Genomic DNA, 20,705 nt, shown 5'->3' with positions numbered 1-20,705 from the left:
GAAACAACCCAAGTGTCCATCCATAGATGAGTGGATTAAAAAGTAGTGGTACATATACACAATGGAATATTGCGCAGCCATGAAAAAGAAGGAAATCTTAACCTTTGCGACAGCATTGATGGACGTGGAGTCTATTATGCCTAGCAAAATACACTAGGCAGAGAAAGAAAAATATCATATGAGCTCACTCATATGAGGAATCCAATGAATAATGTGCAATGAGGAATGGAAGAGAGGCAGAGAAGGGGTCAAAGAGTCCAGTGGGAAAGCTTTCAGAAGATAAGGGGATGAGAGGAGGGGATCAAAGGAAAGAAAGACATTACTGAAAGTATATACACATAACACAGAGAGATAGAAGGCAGGATAGTAAGTCATGGAGGGAAGAGGAAAAGACAATGGTGGAGAGTGCAAAGGGGTATCAAGGAGAACACAGGAGGTGGAGGCAGGGAGATATATTTGGGGGAACACTTGTAACTATGTAAACACAACAAATTAAAATCAAAAAAAGCAATATGGAAATATCAGAAATAACCGTTTTGTTGTTTTTTGTCAGGTATTATTTAATATTTTCTCATTAATATTTTAAAACTCATAACATAATCTCGTCTTGTGTACCTCTTTCATTGTTCTTATTTAAGTATTAAATGCATGAAATAAAAAAATACTTTGTTTATAAATAATATACTGTAATCAACACAGGATGTTTTAATGCATGGATAAATTCCCAATTAGTTTCAATTAAAGAAGTATGTAACTTATACAAGAGGACTCTTAAGAAAATTCATACTAAATAGTATTTGATTTATCGCCTTCTCATTTCAGTTAGCTTTGTTTTGTACCTGACGAAGGTCACATAGCTGTTTTCTTGTACTATCTTGTTATTTTAACATTGTTATGAGGAACAACTTTTGTCACAGATCACTTCAAATAAATGAGAATAAATAATATAAAGTTTCAAATGAGTTATGCCCTCAAATCTGGACCATTCTAATTACAGCGCCTAGGATGGACCTCACTTTGCTCCTTAGAAACCCTGAGTATTGATTTTGGATAACAATATCTTTGTGTACCTTCAAGTTTCATAAGACTTAAGAGTTTACACTCAATTGGCATTTAGCATTTTTTTCATGTGGATGACTCATGTGCCCTCATCAGAGTTGTAACTTAATTGTATGAATGAGAGTGAAGATCAGATTTGTAAAAAAGGAAAAGATAGCACATTCAAAACAGTATTTAAAGTTTTATCTGTGAAAAGGCATGCATTAAACATGAGGGCTATATGGCATCCTGTGGTTAACAATGGTTTAGCCATTAACACCTGAAATGGGAAGGAGAGGCCTGAGTGGGAAGGGGAGGCCTCCATCTATTATAGAACCTAGAAGGGAGATCCCTGTAGTTTTCTCAGTAATAAAAGTAGTGAGGTTTAGTGAGAGACACAGCCAGGCCCATGTAATGTCAATGGGTAGGAACCAAATAATAAATACCATGCACTAACTTTCTTCTTCTGTTTAATTTGTTTCGTTTAATTTTGGCCATACTCAACAAAAAGTCAGAAACCAAGGGAGTATTCTTATCATTCAAATAAAAAGTTTATGTCCCCTAAAGAAGAGCACACAAGGTCCCTTCTGCTGTTTCACTGTAGAGTGGTGTGAGCCCAGGTTTGTATACCTCTCTGAAATTTACAACTACAGCCAACACTTACCTTTTTGTTTTTTTAACAATTTTATTTATTGATTTTACAGAGAAAGGAGACAGGAGGGTAGAACAATAAGTATCAGCTCATAGTTGCTTCACTTTAGTTGTTGACTGCTTGCTTGTTGCTTGTCCATGTGCCTTGACTGGGTAAGCCCAGGGTTTAGGTCAATGCTCTACCCACTGGACTACCACTGGCCAGGCAACACTTAGCTTCTTATATAAAATTTTGGGACAAATGCTTCAATTAAGAAAAGGAATAAGCTAATCATATGGCCTTATTTGGTAATCATGTGTCCTTTCATCAAGTTATTTATTTTTTGCCTTTACCTCTGCCAGCATTTTGACTAGACAGGTTGTTTACCTGGTAGATAAAACCAAAACTTTATTCCTGCTAAATTGCCTTCCTTTGCTTCTTTTTCTTAATGAGGAGGCTACAATATCAGTTTTTCACTGAAATGGAAATTGGGATTTAAAAATGTGAAATTGGAAAATGAGATGGAATTGAACAAAAGAGTATTTTCGTGAATCTGCTCAGTTACAATTATAGTCTTCCTCTCTCCCTTTTAAAGGAATAACACATTTTCTTCCTGGCAGACAATATTGATCATCAGACCCAGCTGAATGATTTTGTTTTCTGTCAGTTTATTTTCTCCCAGTTATATTGAGCCCAAGATGGTCAGGAGGACAGTTCAGCTTCTAATTCAGAGGAACAGAATTATAACTATATATTTTCTGTAGGAAATAATTGTACTTTGGGCATTAGGACCCCTAAACCTATCGAGCTCATTATCACAAGGAAAAAAACCAAAATGTACCCAGTGGGTTATTGATATCATAGTGAAATCACACTAAACTTCCACCCCTTAGCTCCTAGATCTGTGCTTTTCTAGCTATTCAGGAAGAACCCTTGCGTACTATAGGATGACATTTCAACTACAAGGTCATTGCCAAACAAATGGTGCTGAGACCCAGATAGAGCTTGCCTACGTCTGTCTTCTAATAAGCCAGGCACACATAGCTAAAGGGGAACATGAGAACAGTGAATTCCATGGGTCTGATCCCATTGCCATTCTTTTTGCTATAATTTTTTTTTGTTTGGAAGTAATATATTGTAGTGATGGATAAGTTATTCTGTAAGTCCATAAATAGTGCTGATAGAACTACAGGCAGCAAAGCTATAACCATACCTAGAATATGTGACTGCGTCTGACAAAACCCTGCCCTTCTTGATGGAAGGGTTCCCATGTAAGCCACCAGCCACCAGGCAGTCAGCTGAAACTGCTGTGAAATAATGCCACTTAAACAGTTCAGTGACAACCATTGTTATTGGCAGGTCATGGTGGGAGCCAGGGGCAAACTAATGTGCGTTCTGTAGTCACATTATCCATAGAATTATTGAGAGCACCCTTTGCTGTCAATGTGGGCTGCTGGACATTAAGCAGAACACTATGTCTTCACATTTTTACAGTTTTTTCCCTTTTGATAAGCCTTTGCACTTATATTTTCCCCTAAACATTTCTTTATACTGTTTTTCTAATGTTACCATTCTCTTCCCCCCCCCGCCCCCCGCCATGAATGAGAGAAAAAGAGAGAGGGAGAAGAAGGGAGAGAGAGAAAGAAGCATCAACTTGTCATATCACCCAGTGGCTCCATCCAGTTGTGTACTCATTGGGCACCTCACACATGCGCCCTGACCGGAGGTCAAACCTGTGACCTCTGGTATATTGGGCAGCACCTCATCCACTAAGTCACCTGGCCAGGGCTAATGTTATTCTTTTCATATGCCTGATCATATTGCCACGTATTCGTTATTGTGCATGAGTCAGGGATCCATTCTTCAAGCCAACTATTCTTCCATACACAGTGGAAACTAAGTATCTTGTTCGAAAGTCTGCCAACTCAGAGGATTTATGTTTATTACAGCCTTGTAATACCATTCCTGAATCAGATTGTAGTACAGAGCCTATCCAATTCCAGCATGTTCAAGTAACATCGTGCAAACCTGCCCATGAACCAGACCCGTTTTATTCCTCTTCTGCCAGCTTGTGTTAGAAAACACATCTTGAGGCACAGATGTGAGATAAAGGAGAGAGGATAAAGCAGTGAGTGCACTATCATGAGCAATTGACTCTTGTGTTCTGGACCAATCCCATATACGGCCACTTCTATTTTGTAGTGGAATGTTGCTGTTTGTGTTTAGTTTTATGGTCAGTGAATCAGAAGACAGTCAGTTCATAATGGGTAGTTTGGGTTGCATGGTCACTTGCTATCCCATGGTCAGGCTAATTGCTTCTGCCTGCACCCAGTAGAGAGCTGCTTTAGAAACACAGAAAAAAACTGGCCTTTCTGTGAAGCTTGTAATGCCTGTGATTATCATATGGTGAGTGTCAGAAGCTCCACAGACTCTGTTTGCCATAAATGCTTGCATTGCCTTTGTGTCTCCTGGGTCACAAGGTAAAGATGGTTGGAGACATTGTGCCATGGCCTTCATCTGCTGCATTGCCTCTCTTGCTCAAGTTCTACTCAGAACTAGCAGGTGTCTACAGTTTACTGGGAAAATAGAACAAGGCAGCACATGTGAATGTAATTATAATATATTGTCTTCAAAATTCAGTTCCTCTTTACTTTTGCATAAGTCCAGTTACATCCAATATCTCTCACTTTAGAAGATATGGCCCAGTCTATCTTAGGCTACTAGATCTGTAACTCTTCCCTAAGGATGCACTCTTGATATTTACATGGGTTCTTTGTCTACTCCACCTTTATGCCTTTATGGATAGAGATTGCCTTGGTCAACAAGAAGACGTGGGAATACTGAGGTTCAAAATTTTTAGCCATAAATTTAGACACATAGAGCAGCATTCCACTATAAAATGTGTTATTTATGAGACTGATCCAGAAAGCACAAGTATACTGCACATGTTTACACAAGCATCTTCATCCTATGTGTCAGGCTCCCAAAAGCTGCCATTGAACCCTTGATTTGTGTTACATTTTTCAACCCTTACCATGATCTCCTGGACCTTAGCCATATCTGCCCTATAACCACAGAACATAGGGACTACTTCAAAGATGCCATAGTGACCTTTTTTGTATTCCTAGTTTTGCATAGTTTGTTTTTTTCTGTATAATCTCTCTGAAGTATCATAAGAATCATGTAAACTTTACAATTTTTATAGTTGCCCCTGTTATAGTAACTGTCACAACCACTTGTCCTTACAATGCTTTTCCTCTCTATTTGCATTTCATTCTATGTCATTACCAGTGATACTTGTTATGCATGATACCATACCTGTTCCAATTACCTATGCTCCAATTCCCCCTGGAAAGATTATTATTAAATTAAATATATAGATACAGTTATAGAAATGGATATATCCAACCGAATCTCAAAACCTACTTTTCAAGTACTCTTTCCTCAGGCTACTTGATGGTATTAACCACTGTATCAGTCAGGGTATCAAAAGGAAAGAGGTAGCACTTTCAGTAATTTGAAGAGGATTTATGTACAGAGACCATTTACAAAGTTGAAAGTGTAGAAAGAATATAAAGAACAGAGCTACAATCTAGACTAGTAACAGCCCATGACCCAATATTGGGATGAACCATGACCAGTTACAAAAGGAGAACATTATGATAGTGTGGCTGCATTGACAAGAGTAGTGACATCATTAAAAGCATGCAACATAATTTCACTCATTTGTGGAATGTAATGAACAAAATAAACTAACAAGCAAAACAAAAACACTCAGATACAGAGAACAGACTGACAGCTGTCAGGGGGGATGAGGGTTGAGGGGCTGGGTAAGAAAGGTGAAGGCATTAAGTAAAGAAAAAATAGTTATGGGTACTGACATCAGTGTGGGGAATGCAGGAGGAAAAGCAGAGGGGAGGTGGGATAGGGTATGGAGGGATAGAGTGTGATGGAGGGAGACTTGACCTGAGGTGGTGAACATACATTGTGATATGCAGATGATGTATTATAGAACTGTGCACCTAAAACCTGTATAATGTTTTTAACAACAGTCATTCCAATAACTTCAATAAAAAATTACATAAGTAAGTAAATAAATAAATAAAACACAGCAAGCGTAAGGTGACATTTCAGGATAGAGCTACAGGAGTAAATATTCTGACTTTATGCTTTCTGATCTCCTGCTTAAAGAACTCTAATGGCCGTGCTCTAGCAGGCATGAGAGCCCTACTGATTGAGCTCATACAGGTGAATTTTCTGGGCCAGAGATCAGGTACAGAAAATAAAGAGTGGATCTGGGGTTACACAAAAGATATCTGGTACATTTCTTATTCTATTTCCTTAGAGCTTAAAGAAGTTTAAGGTATCTAGTAGGTACTCAACTTGTTTAATGATGAGAGGGTAGAAATATGACTAAATGAAATATGAATGAATGGTGGCATGAGTATGGTCTTATACCATATTTCAGTCTTCCATTACTGTTCTCATTTTGTTCACTCTGATAGTGCTTTTCTTATATGTTCACACTGCACACACCCATGAAAACCTGACTTCATTGCTTCATTCCTTCATTTTTTGCATCTGCTTTACCTGGGGGATTAAAAGGGTAACGGAGAAATCGAGAATTCTTCATGAAGTTGATAAAATCCAACACACTGTATAGAAAATATGTATGTACAATGGAAATTTTAAGGACAGATGTTTGTGGATCACTGAGCCCACGTTTCTACAGTTGGTTTCAAATAACACTCATTTATTCTAGAAGAACTTCTGCATTCTCACATTGCCCACTGGTGGTCACCAGATGGAGAAAGACTTGCCTTCCTCATGATAAATGATTCACTGGTGCCTAACATGGTTATTCCTCGCTTTACTGGAGCACTGTATCCCAAAGGAAAGCAGTATCCATACCCTAAGGTAAGTAAAGTATAGTGCTAGTTTGTTGCCCCTCTCTCTGCATCATTGGCTTGACTGATAGTATTCTTGGTTCAAAACAAGTTGTCTTTGGAGGAAAAAAAAGATGCTCCCCTTGTCGACAGACTCATCATTTTAGAGCTTGCAGTAGTCTGTACACAGTGCTTGGGAAGCAAAGGAGAGATGACTCAGATGACTCGGGTGTGTGGACTTGTACTTTGCTGCGTTCTTCCCCAGTGAGGCTCTCTTCCTGTGCCCCTCTCCACCCCCTTGGACAGATGGTGAGAAGAGAGAGGGGCAGCGCTGGAGCCAGGGCACAGGGTTCTTCTCCAGGGACATTCTGTGAGTTGTCAATAGGTTTTACAAAGAAGGAAAAAAGTGCCATAGTCAGATACATTGGAAATTTTTAGTTGAAAAAAAAATTGAACTCCTTTGAGATGATTTCTTAGAGCACTTAATGTACTATATGTTAATGTGTGTTATAAATCTCCTATAAAAAGTAGACTAAGCATAAAGAAACTCCAGAAGCATAAAGAATCACCAATAAAGAATAGACTAAGCGTAAAGGATTTATTATTATTAACCTCAGTACTGTTTTGGCAGAGCAAACTCTGGAACATACTTTATAAAATGCTGGGGTAGAGCCATGGCCAAGCATAGCTAGGATAGATGGAGATGTTTTATTGGGGAAGGCAAATATGAAAATTCTGCCCACGTTGCAAAACTATTTTCAAGTGTTGGGTGAAGCTTCTGGAGCAGGTTGCAAAAACACCTGGAGTGTGTCATTTTATTTTCTAGTGTATACCATGTTTAATTACTAAGGTCTCTTTTTAAAAGTTTATTTTTCTCATGTTTATATAAGAAAGAAAAAGGCTCATGATTGATGGGCACTGTGCATTAGTGATGGGAACATCTTACCGAACTTTTTAAATTCCACGTGGCACATTTTACCTCTTTACTAGTTTAGACACAGCTGCTGATATCATTTAGAAATCATTTCTAACCCATTCCTTTAGTGAGTTACATCTCCTATATCCTAGCATGATATACTTTTCAATTTGAGCATTACATCAACTGGACAAATTACCTACCACGCATATTAATATTAGTCTATACCTACGTGAAGGTGTGTGGTCAGGGTTGGAATGACTTTCCTTAATTTCCTGTCATCTACCAGACTCAAATTTTCCAAGGTGGAAAAAAAAAAGACTTAAATATACAGAATTTAGAATACGAACAGTGTTTCCTCAGTGAGATTCTGTACTGCTTTTTTGCCCACCCTTTCTACTTCCATAGTGTGGAGCATTAAATAACTGGGTGGCACCTAGGTGGACAGCAGGAGTCAGAGAAATCAGGTCCCAGGATTTTGAAATATTATTTTTAGGGTCTTCTCTGGACATGTATTGGAAGTCCCTTCTGCTCAGCGCTCTTCAGGTGAAAATAGCAATTTAACCTAATAACAAAGTCAACACATTCACTAAGAGGTTTCTAATGGTACTCCAAAATAAGTAATTATGACTTCTCTTATTATAGGTTGAGCCATGTTTTGTGGTTGACAGTTTGTACCTGTACAACATACTTGCACCTGCTTTTTTCCAGAGAAAAACTGAAAAGACTTACGAGTACATCATTAATTCTCACATTGTTTAATTTACCTATTATAATGAAAGGACATCTGAGAATTTTGACACAAAATGAAGAACTAGTAGCATGTGTGATAAGCTTATGTCAGCACATGAAATATTCACACAGAACTCTCCAGTTTGGGCACTGCACAAAGAGAAAAAATCAACCCCTGAGAAGGGACAACATTTTGTAATTCATTTCCCCCCTGAATTGGGGATTTTAGGATTCACACCTAAAGACCATATATAATAGCTTCATCTTCAAGTTTCCGTCTTGGTTATTTGCCTTTGGTGCTTGATCTTGGACATTCCAAGGCCTCAATTTTAACAAGACAGGTGCAAATAAATGAACTAATAGATGCATCTGAGGAAATATAAATATATCAGCAGTAGTTCAGAACCTACAGGGTTCACAAAACTTGAAAATTATTTTTTAGTAAGTTACTATTCAGTTAATTAATATTGCTTAATAGTAAAGCTTAGCATACAATAATAGTAATGTTTGTTTATTATAAGTCAGGTGTACTAATAACATGCTTTGCATTTTCAGAGAGAATTTTTATGTTTTTTTCTCTTTTGGTCTTCTTCACAATTGCCTCTATTTTACAAGTGAACAAACTGAGCTTCTAAAAGGTTAAGTCCTTTTATGAAAGTCACAGTTATTTTAAGAAGGGAAATAACTCAAATTTATTGATTCTGTCCCACTCTATAAAACTACCAAAGGTTAACATATCACAGGAGACGTACCTGGAATCAAAATATCTCCTTGTCAAGTTAACAAATATATGTGGAGCTCTGTTTGCTCCATTTACTATTAATGGCTTAGCTATACACAGGGTGTGACAAAAGCAGGTTTACAGTTGTGAGTATACAATATACAGAGTGTATTCTTTTATTATTACTTATTAATTATTATAGTACTTTCCACACAAACAACTGTAAACCTTTTGGCACACCCTGAATGAGTAGCACTCTTAGAAAGCCTCACACCTGCCATGTGTGTTATATACGTGTTGTATATAATACACAGTGAATGTAATAAAGATATGTGTAATACATGAAGAAGGCCTGCGTGTGTGTTAATGACTACCACTTAGGGGTACTAAAAGTAAACGGTAGCCGATGCTGAGAGAAAGAACCCCAGGTCCTCTGGTGGTTGTCGTCGGAATTCTTGCCTCGGTAATTAAGACGCCAGGACTCCCAGAAGCTAGGTTTGCGTTTTGGTCCTTGTTCTCACGCTGTTTCAGTATCATTTTGGGTATATTACTTGAATTTTCAAAGTCTCCTTAATTTTGCTCTGATTTTTTCAAAAGTGTGTTGGGTTTTTACTAACAAATGTATTATTTTGATTTGTGCTTATGATTCAGAACACTTTCAAAAAGTGGTACTTTCGATGCTGAAGTAAGGCATAGAGTTCACACTAAATTGTGCTTCAAATGAAATGAGATTAAAATGAGTGCAGAAAATACCCAGTGTAGTCAGATTTACTAATGAAATGCACTAAATAAATATATTTGTATTTTACTTCATTCAGCATGATTTAGAACTCATAAAATACACTTCATTAGCAATTCCACACAAAGGATATACACAGTTCTATCTCAGTAACCTCAGGTTAATTTCTTAATTAAAACATTATCTTGTTTAATGACAATTTAGTTGCCAGTAAAATAAGGTTAATTATTATTGAGGCTCAGCTTCAGAATCATAGAGGAAGGATTCTGTGAATTTGCAGTCTTGGTGGCCAATGGGACTCTAAAAACGCATGTAGATAAACTCCTCTAATTTCCAAACTATTGAAACAATTCAAATATTAAAAGTACAGGATGAACTTGCAGTGTACACGTAATTTCAAAACCCCGTGGAAAGATAAAAATCTAGTTAAGATTATAAAATGCTAAAGAGCTGAATTTTGCAAACAGCCTGATGCTTGGTTTTTGTCTAAAATTAGCCACATATGTATACAACATTTGTTTTGTTTCCATATAGAAGCTAACTGGGGTATCAGTAATTTTGTGTAAGTAAAAGCTTACAGTGCTACAGACATGAAAAACCGCCTTAGGATGTGGGAATAATCATGTATGTCATAATATGAGGTTACATTGAAAAAAACTCACAAAAAGATCAACTTTAAATTTTTTCTTTTTTTTAATAAATTTTTATTAATTTTAATGGGGTAACATTAATAAATCAGGGTACATATGTTCAAAGAAAGCATCTCCAGGTTATCTTGTCATTCTATTATGTTGCATACCTGTCACCCAAAGTCAAATTGTCCTCTGTCACCTTCTATCTTTTTTTTTTGTGCCCCTCCCTTCCCCCTCTCCCTCCCTATCCTCCTCCCCCCATAACCACCACACTCTTGTCCATGTCTCTTAGTCTCACTTTTATGTCCCACCTATGTATGGAATCATGCAGTTCTTAGCTTTTTCTGATTTACTTATTTCACTCTGTATAATGTTATCCAGATCCATCCATTTTCTTGTAAATGATCCGATGTCATCATTTCTTATGGCTGAGTAGTATTCCACAGTACATATGTACCACATCTTCTTTATTCTTTCATCTATTGAAGGGGTTTTTAGTTGTTTCCATGTCTTGGCCACTGTGAACAATGCTATAATGAACATGGGGCTGCATGTGTCTTTACGTACCAGTGTTTTCGAATTTTGGCAATATATTCCCAGTAGAGGGATTGCTCGGTCATATGGTAGTTCTATTTTTAGTTTTTTTTTTGACACGTCTCCCAGGAAGAAATACAAATGGCCAACAGATATATGAAAAGATGCTCATCTTCATTAGCTATTAGAGAACTGCAAATCAAAACTACAATAAAATACCACCTCACACCTCTTAGAATAGCTATTATCAACAAGACAGGTAATAACAAGTGTTGGAGAGGCTGTGGAGAAAAAGGAACCCTCATCCACTGTTGGTGGGAATGTAAAGTAATACAGACATTATGGAAGAAAGTATGGTGGTTCCTCAAAAAACTAAAATTTTTTTCTTCTTTAATCAGTTTACTGAAAGAAAAAATACAGCTTTTCACTAAGTAGAAAAATCAGTGTCTTAATAATAACTATTGTTTTTTTATTCACTACTATATACTATTTTAGGTACTTTTATAAATCATCTTTTGTGTTAGTCTATAGACAAAACTATGAGATATTTTTCTCTACAGGAAGCAACCTACTTTGGCTCAAAATTTCTGACTTGTGACATATTCCCAGAGAGTTGTCTTATTTTTTATAATCAATTAAAATAACATTGATACTTGAGGATTGTTAACATCCTGTCCATGGTCCATATGCAGAACATAATAGAAAAAATTTGAATTCAAAGTCCTCTGTTTCACAGATAAATCTAATCCAGTTCTCAAAATGTGGTTCTTCTACCAGGGTGATCAGCCTCATTTGGGTATCTTTTAGAAATTCAGATTTCTCATGTCCCATCTGGGGACTGGATATGCTGAAGGTGAGGTGGGCCTTAGCAATCAATGTGTGCACAAGCCTCAGACCCACGGGACGATTCAGAAATGGGTGTTCCTTTGATAACCACTGAACTGGTTTCATATATATATATATAATCAAATACACATTTACTTTATTGTAATTACTTTTATTTATTTTGTGGGTGTGTATATATTTATATATACATATATATGTATGTATATGTATGTGTGAGTTTTAATAAAATTCCAAGGTAACTATAAACAGTATGCAAATTTTGATGAAAAATCTGGTATTTATATATTGATATTTATATATAAGAGTTTTACTACAATTTGTATACTGATTATAGTTATATGAATCTTATTAAAACATAGATTCTTAGGCCCACACTTGAGATTCTGATTCTGGGTCTTGGTGTGGCCCATGAATTTGTATTTCTAAGGATGCAGCAAATACGGACTAGTGCTTTTGCTTAGAGAACAACACGTAGAATGGCACTACTAAATACTATGGCCCAGCTCTAAATTTTAACATACCTGGTCAAGCTAGAGAAGTGGTTAGACTAACATTATATGGATAAAGCCAATTTTGTCAAGGAGGAGAATGGCAATTTAATTAAAGCAAGGTGATGTGGTAGAGAGCTCCTAAGGGTGATAGAACACTAAATTTCCAGAGACAAACATTCCTAGGTCCGGGAGGGTTAGAGCACTGCTTTTCAAAACCTGACACCAGAGCTTTCTCTGTGAGGCAGGCTCATAGCTGATCTTCCTGGAAGCCCTTTAGCATGGGCACTATTTCCATGATCTCTTCTAAGAGGCGCTGCATTTCTGTAGTGACAGCCTTTCCTGACATCTTTCTTTGACTCAAAATTCTGGTTTATGTTTGAAAAACTTCCACGGATGTGCTAGTCATTTTTCTTTACAGACTTTATTAATTTTTTTACAGCAGTTTAAGGTTCGCGACAAAACTGAAGCGATGGAGGCCATTTACCATGTACCTCCTGCACCCACATATTTCTACCCTCTTTTGTTAGCAACATCCCCCCCCCCAGAATTGTGCATTTGGTACAGTTGATGAAGCATAATTCACACATGATAACAACCCGACATCATAGTTTACATTATAGTTCAATTTTGATGTTGCACATTCTGTGGCTTTAGACAAATGTATGACATATGTAGTTTTTTCACCTGCTTAAAAATACTCTTATTCTATTTATTCACCCTTCTTCAGTTCTCTTCTTGCTAATTATTATTAACAACAGTTATTGAGCTATAACTGACTACTGGTGGAATGTATTATTAGATTGCTCTGGTCCTGATTTAAGTCTGGGTTTTGTTGATTGCCAATTCCTTAAACATGGATTTCTCTCTTTGTAAACTTTAAATCAGTTTTATTGTTCTTTTTAGATTTTTGTCAGATTTTATAATTAAACTCACTTTTAATTTTCTTGTCCTCCTCTGCGTATCTCATATGATCATCTCTTAAAGCACCAGCCACACCACGATGGTATCAACCCAATGAGCCACACACAGTCAACTGATTCTGATAATCATTTATTCACATAAACACTATTTCATTCATCCATTCAACATGCTTGAAATAGGTTAGTGAAGGTTCCCATTTCTGTTCCCTTAGAATTCATACTGTATAAAGAAAACTTTGGTGGCCATTGCCTAAGAATGAATTAAAGCAAAACTACTGTAGTTAAGGGGATCCTGGGTTTAAGTACTGAGCATTTCACCTTGCATAGTTTGTTTAGCATCTCCATTTTCATCTGGACATGGGTATAATTATATCTTAGCACTGCAGTAGGAGCATTTAATGAGATAATTCATGTTATACGTTCTTTCCACTGTCTTTCTCCTCTCCATGCCAGGTACTGAGTGAGGGCAGTCATCTCATGCCCACCTCCTAAGGGTCTCTTACACCTTATCCAATGTTCATAAATTTAAAAGAAAACCTAGGATGATAATGCAATAGTAGATTAGGTATTGTGGAAATTTAAACATGTGACACCTGGATTGGTATTGGTTTTTTTCCTTTCTTTTCTTAAAAATTAGTCAAGCTTTTTTCCCATTACATTTTATACTTTATAACGTGAGAAGCTGCTTAATCTACTCCATTTTCTGTAAAGCCAGTCCTCCAGTGTCATTCTAGGAAAAGAATACAATAGCACTGCCTAATGAATAAAGTCGTCATGATTTTCTATCACCTTTAATTGTCTGACTAAAATCCTTTTAGAAGTAGCAATCTTCAAAAACAATTGAAAGCAATCAAGTTGTTAAATTTAAAATCATTTCTACTTCAGAGAAATTAAACTTTTACCCCCATTCTAGCACAAAATTATAAAAGAATCAAAATACATTTTCTTTCCTCCCTCAATATATTCTGATGCTTAATGTATTTGCATTACAACTTTCATTTTCTCAAAGGCAGGTCAAGTGAACCCAACAATCAAATTATATGTTGTAAACCTATATGGACCAACTCATACTTTGGAACTCATGCCACCTGACAGCTTTAAATCAAGGTATGCAATTTCAATTTCACTTTTACCAGGGAATAGATAGTTTAACACCAATTATCATTTTGTTCCAATTTAGAGAATGATGTGATCAGCTCTACAAATCCACTTTAAAATAAGGCTGAGGTTGGCTCCATTAGTGTGGGAATGAAGTCATTCTGAGTGTCTTGTTCCCAGGAAGCATTTAAAATTTCAAGGTGATTAGCAGTATCACAAATGGCTAAATATACTGAAACTGAGAATTAGACCTTTTGCAGAAGATGTGACAGAGGTGCAATGAGAACAAAGGATAATTTTCTACTGATTTTTCTTGTTGAATATAATCACTCCATCTTTTTTCAAATTATCCTCTTTAAAAGAGTATAATCTCCCTAAAGTTTGCACAGTTTTTTTCCAACTTTCTCCCCACAGCTTCCCAATGATTCTCTAGCACTTTTTGCCAGGCAGAGAAATTTAATGAAATTTTGTTTTGAAATACCCTACATAAAAATACTTCTTTTAAAAAATTTGTATTTACTGATTTGATAGAGAGAGGAGAATGATATCAATTTTTTAAAAAGATTTTATTTATTCATTATAGAGAGGGGGGAGAGAGAGAGAGAGAGAGAGAGAGAGAGAGAGAGAGAGAGAGAGAAGGAGGGAGGAGCAGGAAGCATCAACTCCCATATGTGCCTTGATCAGGCAAGCCCAGGGTTTTGAACCGGCAACCTCAGTGTTTCCAGGTTGACGTTTTATCCACTGTGCCACCACAGGTCAGGCTGATATCAATTTTTGTTCCACTTATTTATGCATTAATTGGTTGATTTTTGTATGTGCCCTGACCAGGGATCAAATCCATGACCTTGGCATATCAAGACGATTCAACTGAGCTATCCAGCCAGGGCTGCAAAAGCTTATTATTTAAGAAGTTTAAGTGGGAAAAAATAAATACTTTTTATGTGTCAAAAATATGATTTTAATATTAGCAAAATATCCAGTAGTGAAAACTAATGAAATAGCCACATAGATTTTGAAATCCAGAATGGTCTCAAACTTCAAGTGTGATTCTTTAAAATAGTATTGAAGCTCTTTGAAAAGTTAAAGCAGTCCTAAAGATGGGATGAGATTAGCAGCTATTTTAGAAAGATTGTTTCACACTATATTGAATGATATAGGGCTAAGCTCAAAGATTATTTTGATGACATCAACAATCAATCAATGCAGAGTGACTGTTTCAAGAAGAGATTTTCTCAGAAAGACCAACCTGCTGTGTGTGGAAAATTCTTCTACTTAAAATATTATAAAATTTTATGAAATGTTTATACTGAAAGGGTTCTCATGAACTACCTAATATAATCTGCTCCTTATATTAGTGGAAAAGATGAGACCCAGAGATTTTTTTTTTTTAATGGTTGAGATGGGCCCTCGGGATTAGTTGTTAGGAGAGTTAGAAAATGAGGTAAAGCCTGTTTCATCAAGTTACAGAACATTGCCTCCAGGATGTGCTGGAAGACCTTGAAGGACTATCTGCATTGATACATAGAATGCAGAAGGATTCACCAAATTAGAAACTTATGCTTCTGTGCTTGGTCTCCCAGCCATGAAAGATTTAGTCACAAACAAAACAGTTATAGAAAGCTAATGATATTTTATGTGACCCTTAACTCTGATTTGTTTGCTACTCAGAATTAATAGGAAAGGCTATTAGACTGGAGTGTTTGAGTAACAGATACACCATTTCATTATGTCACCTCGGGCAATATACACACTTTTTCTCTCTGGATTTGAATACCTTAATCCTGAAATAATAATTTATAAATTTCATCAGTTTATTATTTTTAAGTCTTGGAAATGGAGATAAATTTTTAAAATATCCAGGTTTCTTCAATAGAAAATAGTGATTCCTGACCTTAATTTTGTTACCTGAAAGCGTATCTAATGAGTTCATCAGATAGGCTACTGGAAAGTATCATCAAACACAAAAGTTCCTAAAGACAGAAACAATTGTCATTTATTAGAGCATTAGTTAAGTGTACATCTCTTTACTATTTGACATCTAATATGATAAAACTAGCCTCCCATTGCAAAGAGATTTCACATATCCTTAGCCGTTAGAAATTTGGTACACAGAATAATATACTGTATCCCATAAAGTGAGGAAAATACCTGTGAAGAAAAAGCACTTAAAGGTAATTCAGTTATGTTGGTGTAGCAATGATGCTGCTTTACAATTTGGAGACAGTCGCGTAATACCTCATCTGTACAATATACATAACAATTTTGCTTTTTATGCCTCTTAGTTTTATATACCAATTGTGGCATGTGAAATGCACCAAAGGTGTGATTTACTCTTTTTGTTGGAAAACTTAATATCAAAATTAACTTCAAAACTGGTATTCCCAAATATTTCCCATGCTTCCGTTTTACAGAAATATATTTCCTTACTCATTTGTTCCTGATGAAAACTGTCAGGTTCACAGAAAAAAGGGGGTGCATTTAGCCTTTGAGGGTCCCCATATAGTACTTGAATGGAACCAAAAATACACAAACATGTAAAAAAAGTTAGAGATATCCATGGTGCGAGTAAAAAAAAAGTTGCATTCATCCATGTGTACATCAAATGGAAACTAAATATTTGTCTTGGTTTTGTTTTAGGATTTTTAATATCTCTGGTATTTAACACTTAGTACTCTAGCCATAGGAAAATTACCTGAAAACTATTGTGCCCTCCCTAGTTAGATAAATGAGATCTAAAAAAGCATATCATTTTTCATCATTTATTGATCAGCATCCTGGAAATTAAAATGGTAACACATTCAAGATGGGTAACGAAATGTAGTTAATTAAGGAACTGTTAACAAAGATATGGGCAGAATTCGGGGGAAACTCACAAAGGAGGGGGAAGCAACATCAAGTCTGCAACAGAAAGTTAGTGTTACCCCAGGACTACAGGAGTAAGGTGCAGGCTCACCTACAAAACCGGAAGAGGCGTGATGCTGAAGAACAAATGGACCAGCCAGCAGGACCTGTGCGCACGGAGAGCAGTTCAGTCGTCGCAGACGATGCCCTAACAGCATCATCCTGGAAATACGCTGAGCTTTCTTCCCCAGCTTTGAGTTCCTGCAGAGGACCTCTGTTGTTAAGGCAACTTCATTGCGAGTTCAGCTTCTGGAAGTTGTGGGGGAAGAGTTGGAGAATGGATCTGGCAAATGGAGAATATTCAACACAAATAATTTAAGGATAATATTTGCCTTGAGAAATGTATCATTGTTAATACTTTAGGGCTATGCTCGAAATATCCGTGAGAACACATAATGATTTTTCTGATGCTATGTGAGAAGTCTTCTTTCTCCATTTCTTCTTGTTTGTTTCTGGTTTTCGCACTGTCTTTATTTGCCTCAGTTCCTCTGTTTTTGTGTGTGTCTTCAATTTCTCTATCTCCATCTATACAAATATACCTCTGTGATTTATCTAGGTGGGACTTGTGCTTCACCTGAAAACCTGCCATTCTTTTCTTCTGTGCAGTGTGAGTCATGCAACTGATCTTAATTTACTTGTTTGCCTTAGCATTTTAGACATGGAGTTTTCCTGTGGTGAAATATGCTTCCTTCAGTAACTCCCTTTTTATGTCTTCCTAATTTTCTTTACCATGTTATTCTTTAATTTTTCTAAGCTAACTAAACTTTTTTATATTTTTGAAAAATTCAAATATATTATTTTTGATGCGAGTACTAGTAACAGTATTACCATACATATTAATGACATTATTTCTATGAATCCCAAGTAATACAAAATCATTGTTATTTTTATAGTATAAAAAGATAAACATACATAAATTAATTTCTGAGTAATATACATTCTCTAATGCCCTATTAAGGCCATCAAATGCCCATTCTTTTTATTGAAGTCTGTATTGTGTTCATAGCATACCTATTCATATCGTTTGAGATGCTGCTTAAACTTACTATAACAACACCTAAAATATTAATTCTCATTACAATAATTTAAATATTTACTCTTTTTGGTATGTCACCTAAGCATCTAATATACCTTTTTTCTTTTTTTATTGATTTTAATTTGTTGTGTTTACATAGTTACAAGTGTACCCCTGAATATATATATCTCCCTCCCTCCCACCCCTTTTCTCATTGATATCCCCATTACCCCCTCCCCCATACTTTCCCCCTTTTCCTCCATGTTTACTATCCTGCCCTCTATCTCTATGTGTTATGTGTATATACTTTCACTAATGTCTTTCTTTTCTTTGATCCCCTCCTCTCATCTCCTTTCCCTCTGAACGCTTTCTTTCTGGACTCTTTGACCCCTTCTCTGCCTCTCTTCCATTCCTCATTGCACATTATTCATTGGATTCCTCATATGAGTGAGGTTATATGAAATTTTTCAGCTTCTCAGGTCATCCCATGCATTCCTCTGCCCGTCACATTCCTCTGATACATTTCTCAAGGCAAATATTATCCTTAAATTATTTGTGTTGAATATTCTCCATTTGCCAGATCCATTCTCCAACTCTTCCCCCACAACTTCCAGAAGCTGAACTCGCAATGAAGTTGCCTTAACAACAGAGGTCCTCTGCAGGAACTCAAAGCTGGGGAAGAAAGCTCAGCGTATTTCCAGGATGATGCTGTTAGGGCATCGTCTGCGACGACTGAACTGCTCTCCGTGCGCACAGGTCCTGCTGGCTGGTCCATTTGTTCTTCAGCATCACGCCTCTGCCCATGCATTACTCTCTCTCTCCTGTTTCCTTTTGGAAGACAAACCAGCCCTTTCAACACACCTCATTCCTAGGTCCCCAGGCAGGTGGCTGTGAGTGATATTGTCTGCTTTTTTCCTTGGAATGAGTGCCCTGCTCAGCTCTCAGCCTCATCCCCACCCCCTTTGTTTTTGTAAGCAGGCGAGACCAACCAGTTTTCGGTGCTCTCTACCAGGCTTGGTGTGGCTTCTTTTTTGTGTCTTGGTTTTTGAAGCTGTTCTTGTAGTCCAAAGTTAATTTTTCAATGCTGATTGTTCCTAAATTAATTTCTAATTCAGTTTGATGGTGCGAGCTGGCAGTCTGTGCATCTGCCTACTCCGCCACCATCTTCAGGTCCCTGGTTGCTCAGATTTTTATTCTCTATAACTAATAGAGCTGCTTCAGAGTCTTAATTTTCCTGCTATTTGTTTGCTGATCTCAGCAGGCAGTTCTGTGCTTAGGAGGAGTAAAGAGGGCATATCTTGGTTTTGTTTTATTTTTAGCCCCAGTTGAAACTCTATCTAGGAATGCAGTGGGTGTGACATCTGAGAACCTTAGATTGTGGTCTGCCCAGTGCTTATCCAGGGGCAGGGCGCATTCTCTGTATAAAAGGGGAGGTATAGCTCAGGTCTCCCTGGAAACCTGAATCACTGTCCCTCCCCTTTACTTTCTCCTTTTCAAACAACCTTTTGCACTGATTGGAGCTGGAGAGCTTTTTGGTGTTGGGTCAACTGGTTCCACACTAGGCTTGTGCAAGTTGGAGGGAGTGACCCCTCCCCCAGCTATGGCCACCTTGGCACTGAAGAATGAATCAGCTCAGGTTTTTTTCTCCCTGTTACCGTTTGTGTCCCCGTGTCTCAGTCTCCCCACTCTTCTCATGTAAGACCTGTCCTCTCAGCCCTCCTCTCCCCGGAGCCCCTGACAAGCGGCTCTGAGAGATATTTTCTGCACTGGCCCTTATGACTGCATTTCCTTGTGCCAGCTGCTTCCCACAGACAGAACTCTTGCGCTACTCCCCACTCAATGCTGTCAGGCTGTCTCCTCCAGTCCCTGGGTTTCTTGGTTGGGGCTCTGGTCCTGGAACTGAGGACCCCTGCCTCTCAGGGTTTCTCTCCTTGCAATGAGAGACCTTATAGACCAAAAGCCTCAGCTGCCCCTCACTTCTGGGAGCAGGGGAGCTCCATTGTTTCCCCACACTCCCTACCAGGCTCTATGTGGATTCTTCTGTGCTCCTTGGTTTTTGAGTCCTGTTCTTTAACTCCAAAGTTGGTTTTTCACGATGATTGTTCTTAAATTAATTTGTAATCCATTTTGGTTGCAGGAGGTGTCAGTCTGTGCATCTGCCTACTCCACTACCATCTTGGAATCTCTGCATCTAGTATACTTTCATTTTATCTTCAAATACTCTGTACAATGTTGATCAATATGTGAACTTTATTCTATTATACAGTGTGGTTAAAAAGTTTTGATTTTTTGATTTTCCTTTTATTTTCACTAAACTTGAACTTCATATATGACTATCTTTATAACCTTTTCTTTTGGGGGGGGACAGAGACAGAGAAACAGAGAGAGGGACAGATAGGGGCAGACAGGAAAGGAGAGGGGTGAGAAGCATCAATTCCTTGTTGCGTCACCTTAGTTGTTCATTGATTGCTTTCTCATATGTGCCTTGACCAGGGGGCTACAGCAGACTGAGTGACCCCTTGCTCAAGCCAGCAACTTTGGGCTCCAACTGCTGATGTTTGCTCAAACCAGGTGAGCCTGTGCTCAAGCTGGCAACTTTTGAGTT

The 20,705-nt window shown here is 37.4% G+C and overlaps 1 protein-coding gene across 4 annotated transcripts in view; it reads left to right on the top strand.

Annotated features, from left to right (window-relative positions):
* DPP10 (dipeptidyl peptidase like 10) overlaps positions 1-20,705 on the top strand; it is a 680,612-nt gene that overhangs the window by 582,027 nt on the left and 77,880 nt on the right. For 3 of the 4 annotated variants that reach the window (XM_066345444.1, XM_066345441.1, XM_066345443.1), the window contains exons 9-10: positions 6,432-6,586; positions 14,096-14,193. In XM_066345444.1, the coding sequence (XP_066201541.1) occupies positions 6,432-6,586; positions 14,096-14,193 (253 nt within the window). The remainder of the gene's footprint in view (positions 1-6,431; positions 6,587-14,095; positions 14,194-20,705) is intronic. The other variant, XM_066345442.1, reaches the window with a different exon arrangement.

Source organism: Saccopteryx leptura, chromosome 7 (genome assembly GCF_036850995.1).
Source record: "Saccopteryx leptura isolate mSacLep1 chromosome 7, mSacLep1_pri_phased_curated, whole genome shotgun sequence".
Taxonomy (NCBI): Eukaryota; Metazoa; Chordata; class Mammalia; order Chiroptera; family Emballonuridae; genus Saccopteryx; species Saccopteryx leptura.
Note: the sequence above shows the minus strand (reverse complement) of the source record. Positions and strands in the feature narration are given on the sequence as shown.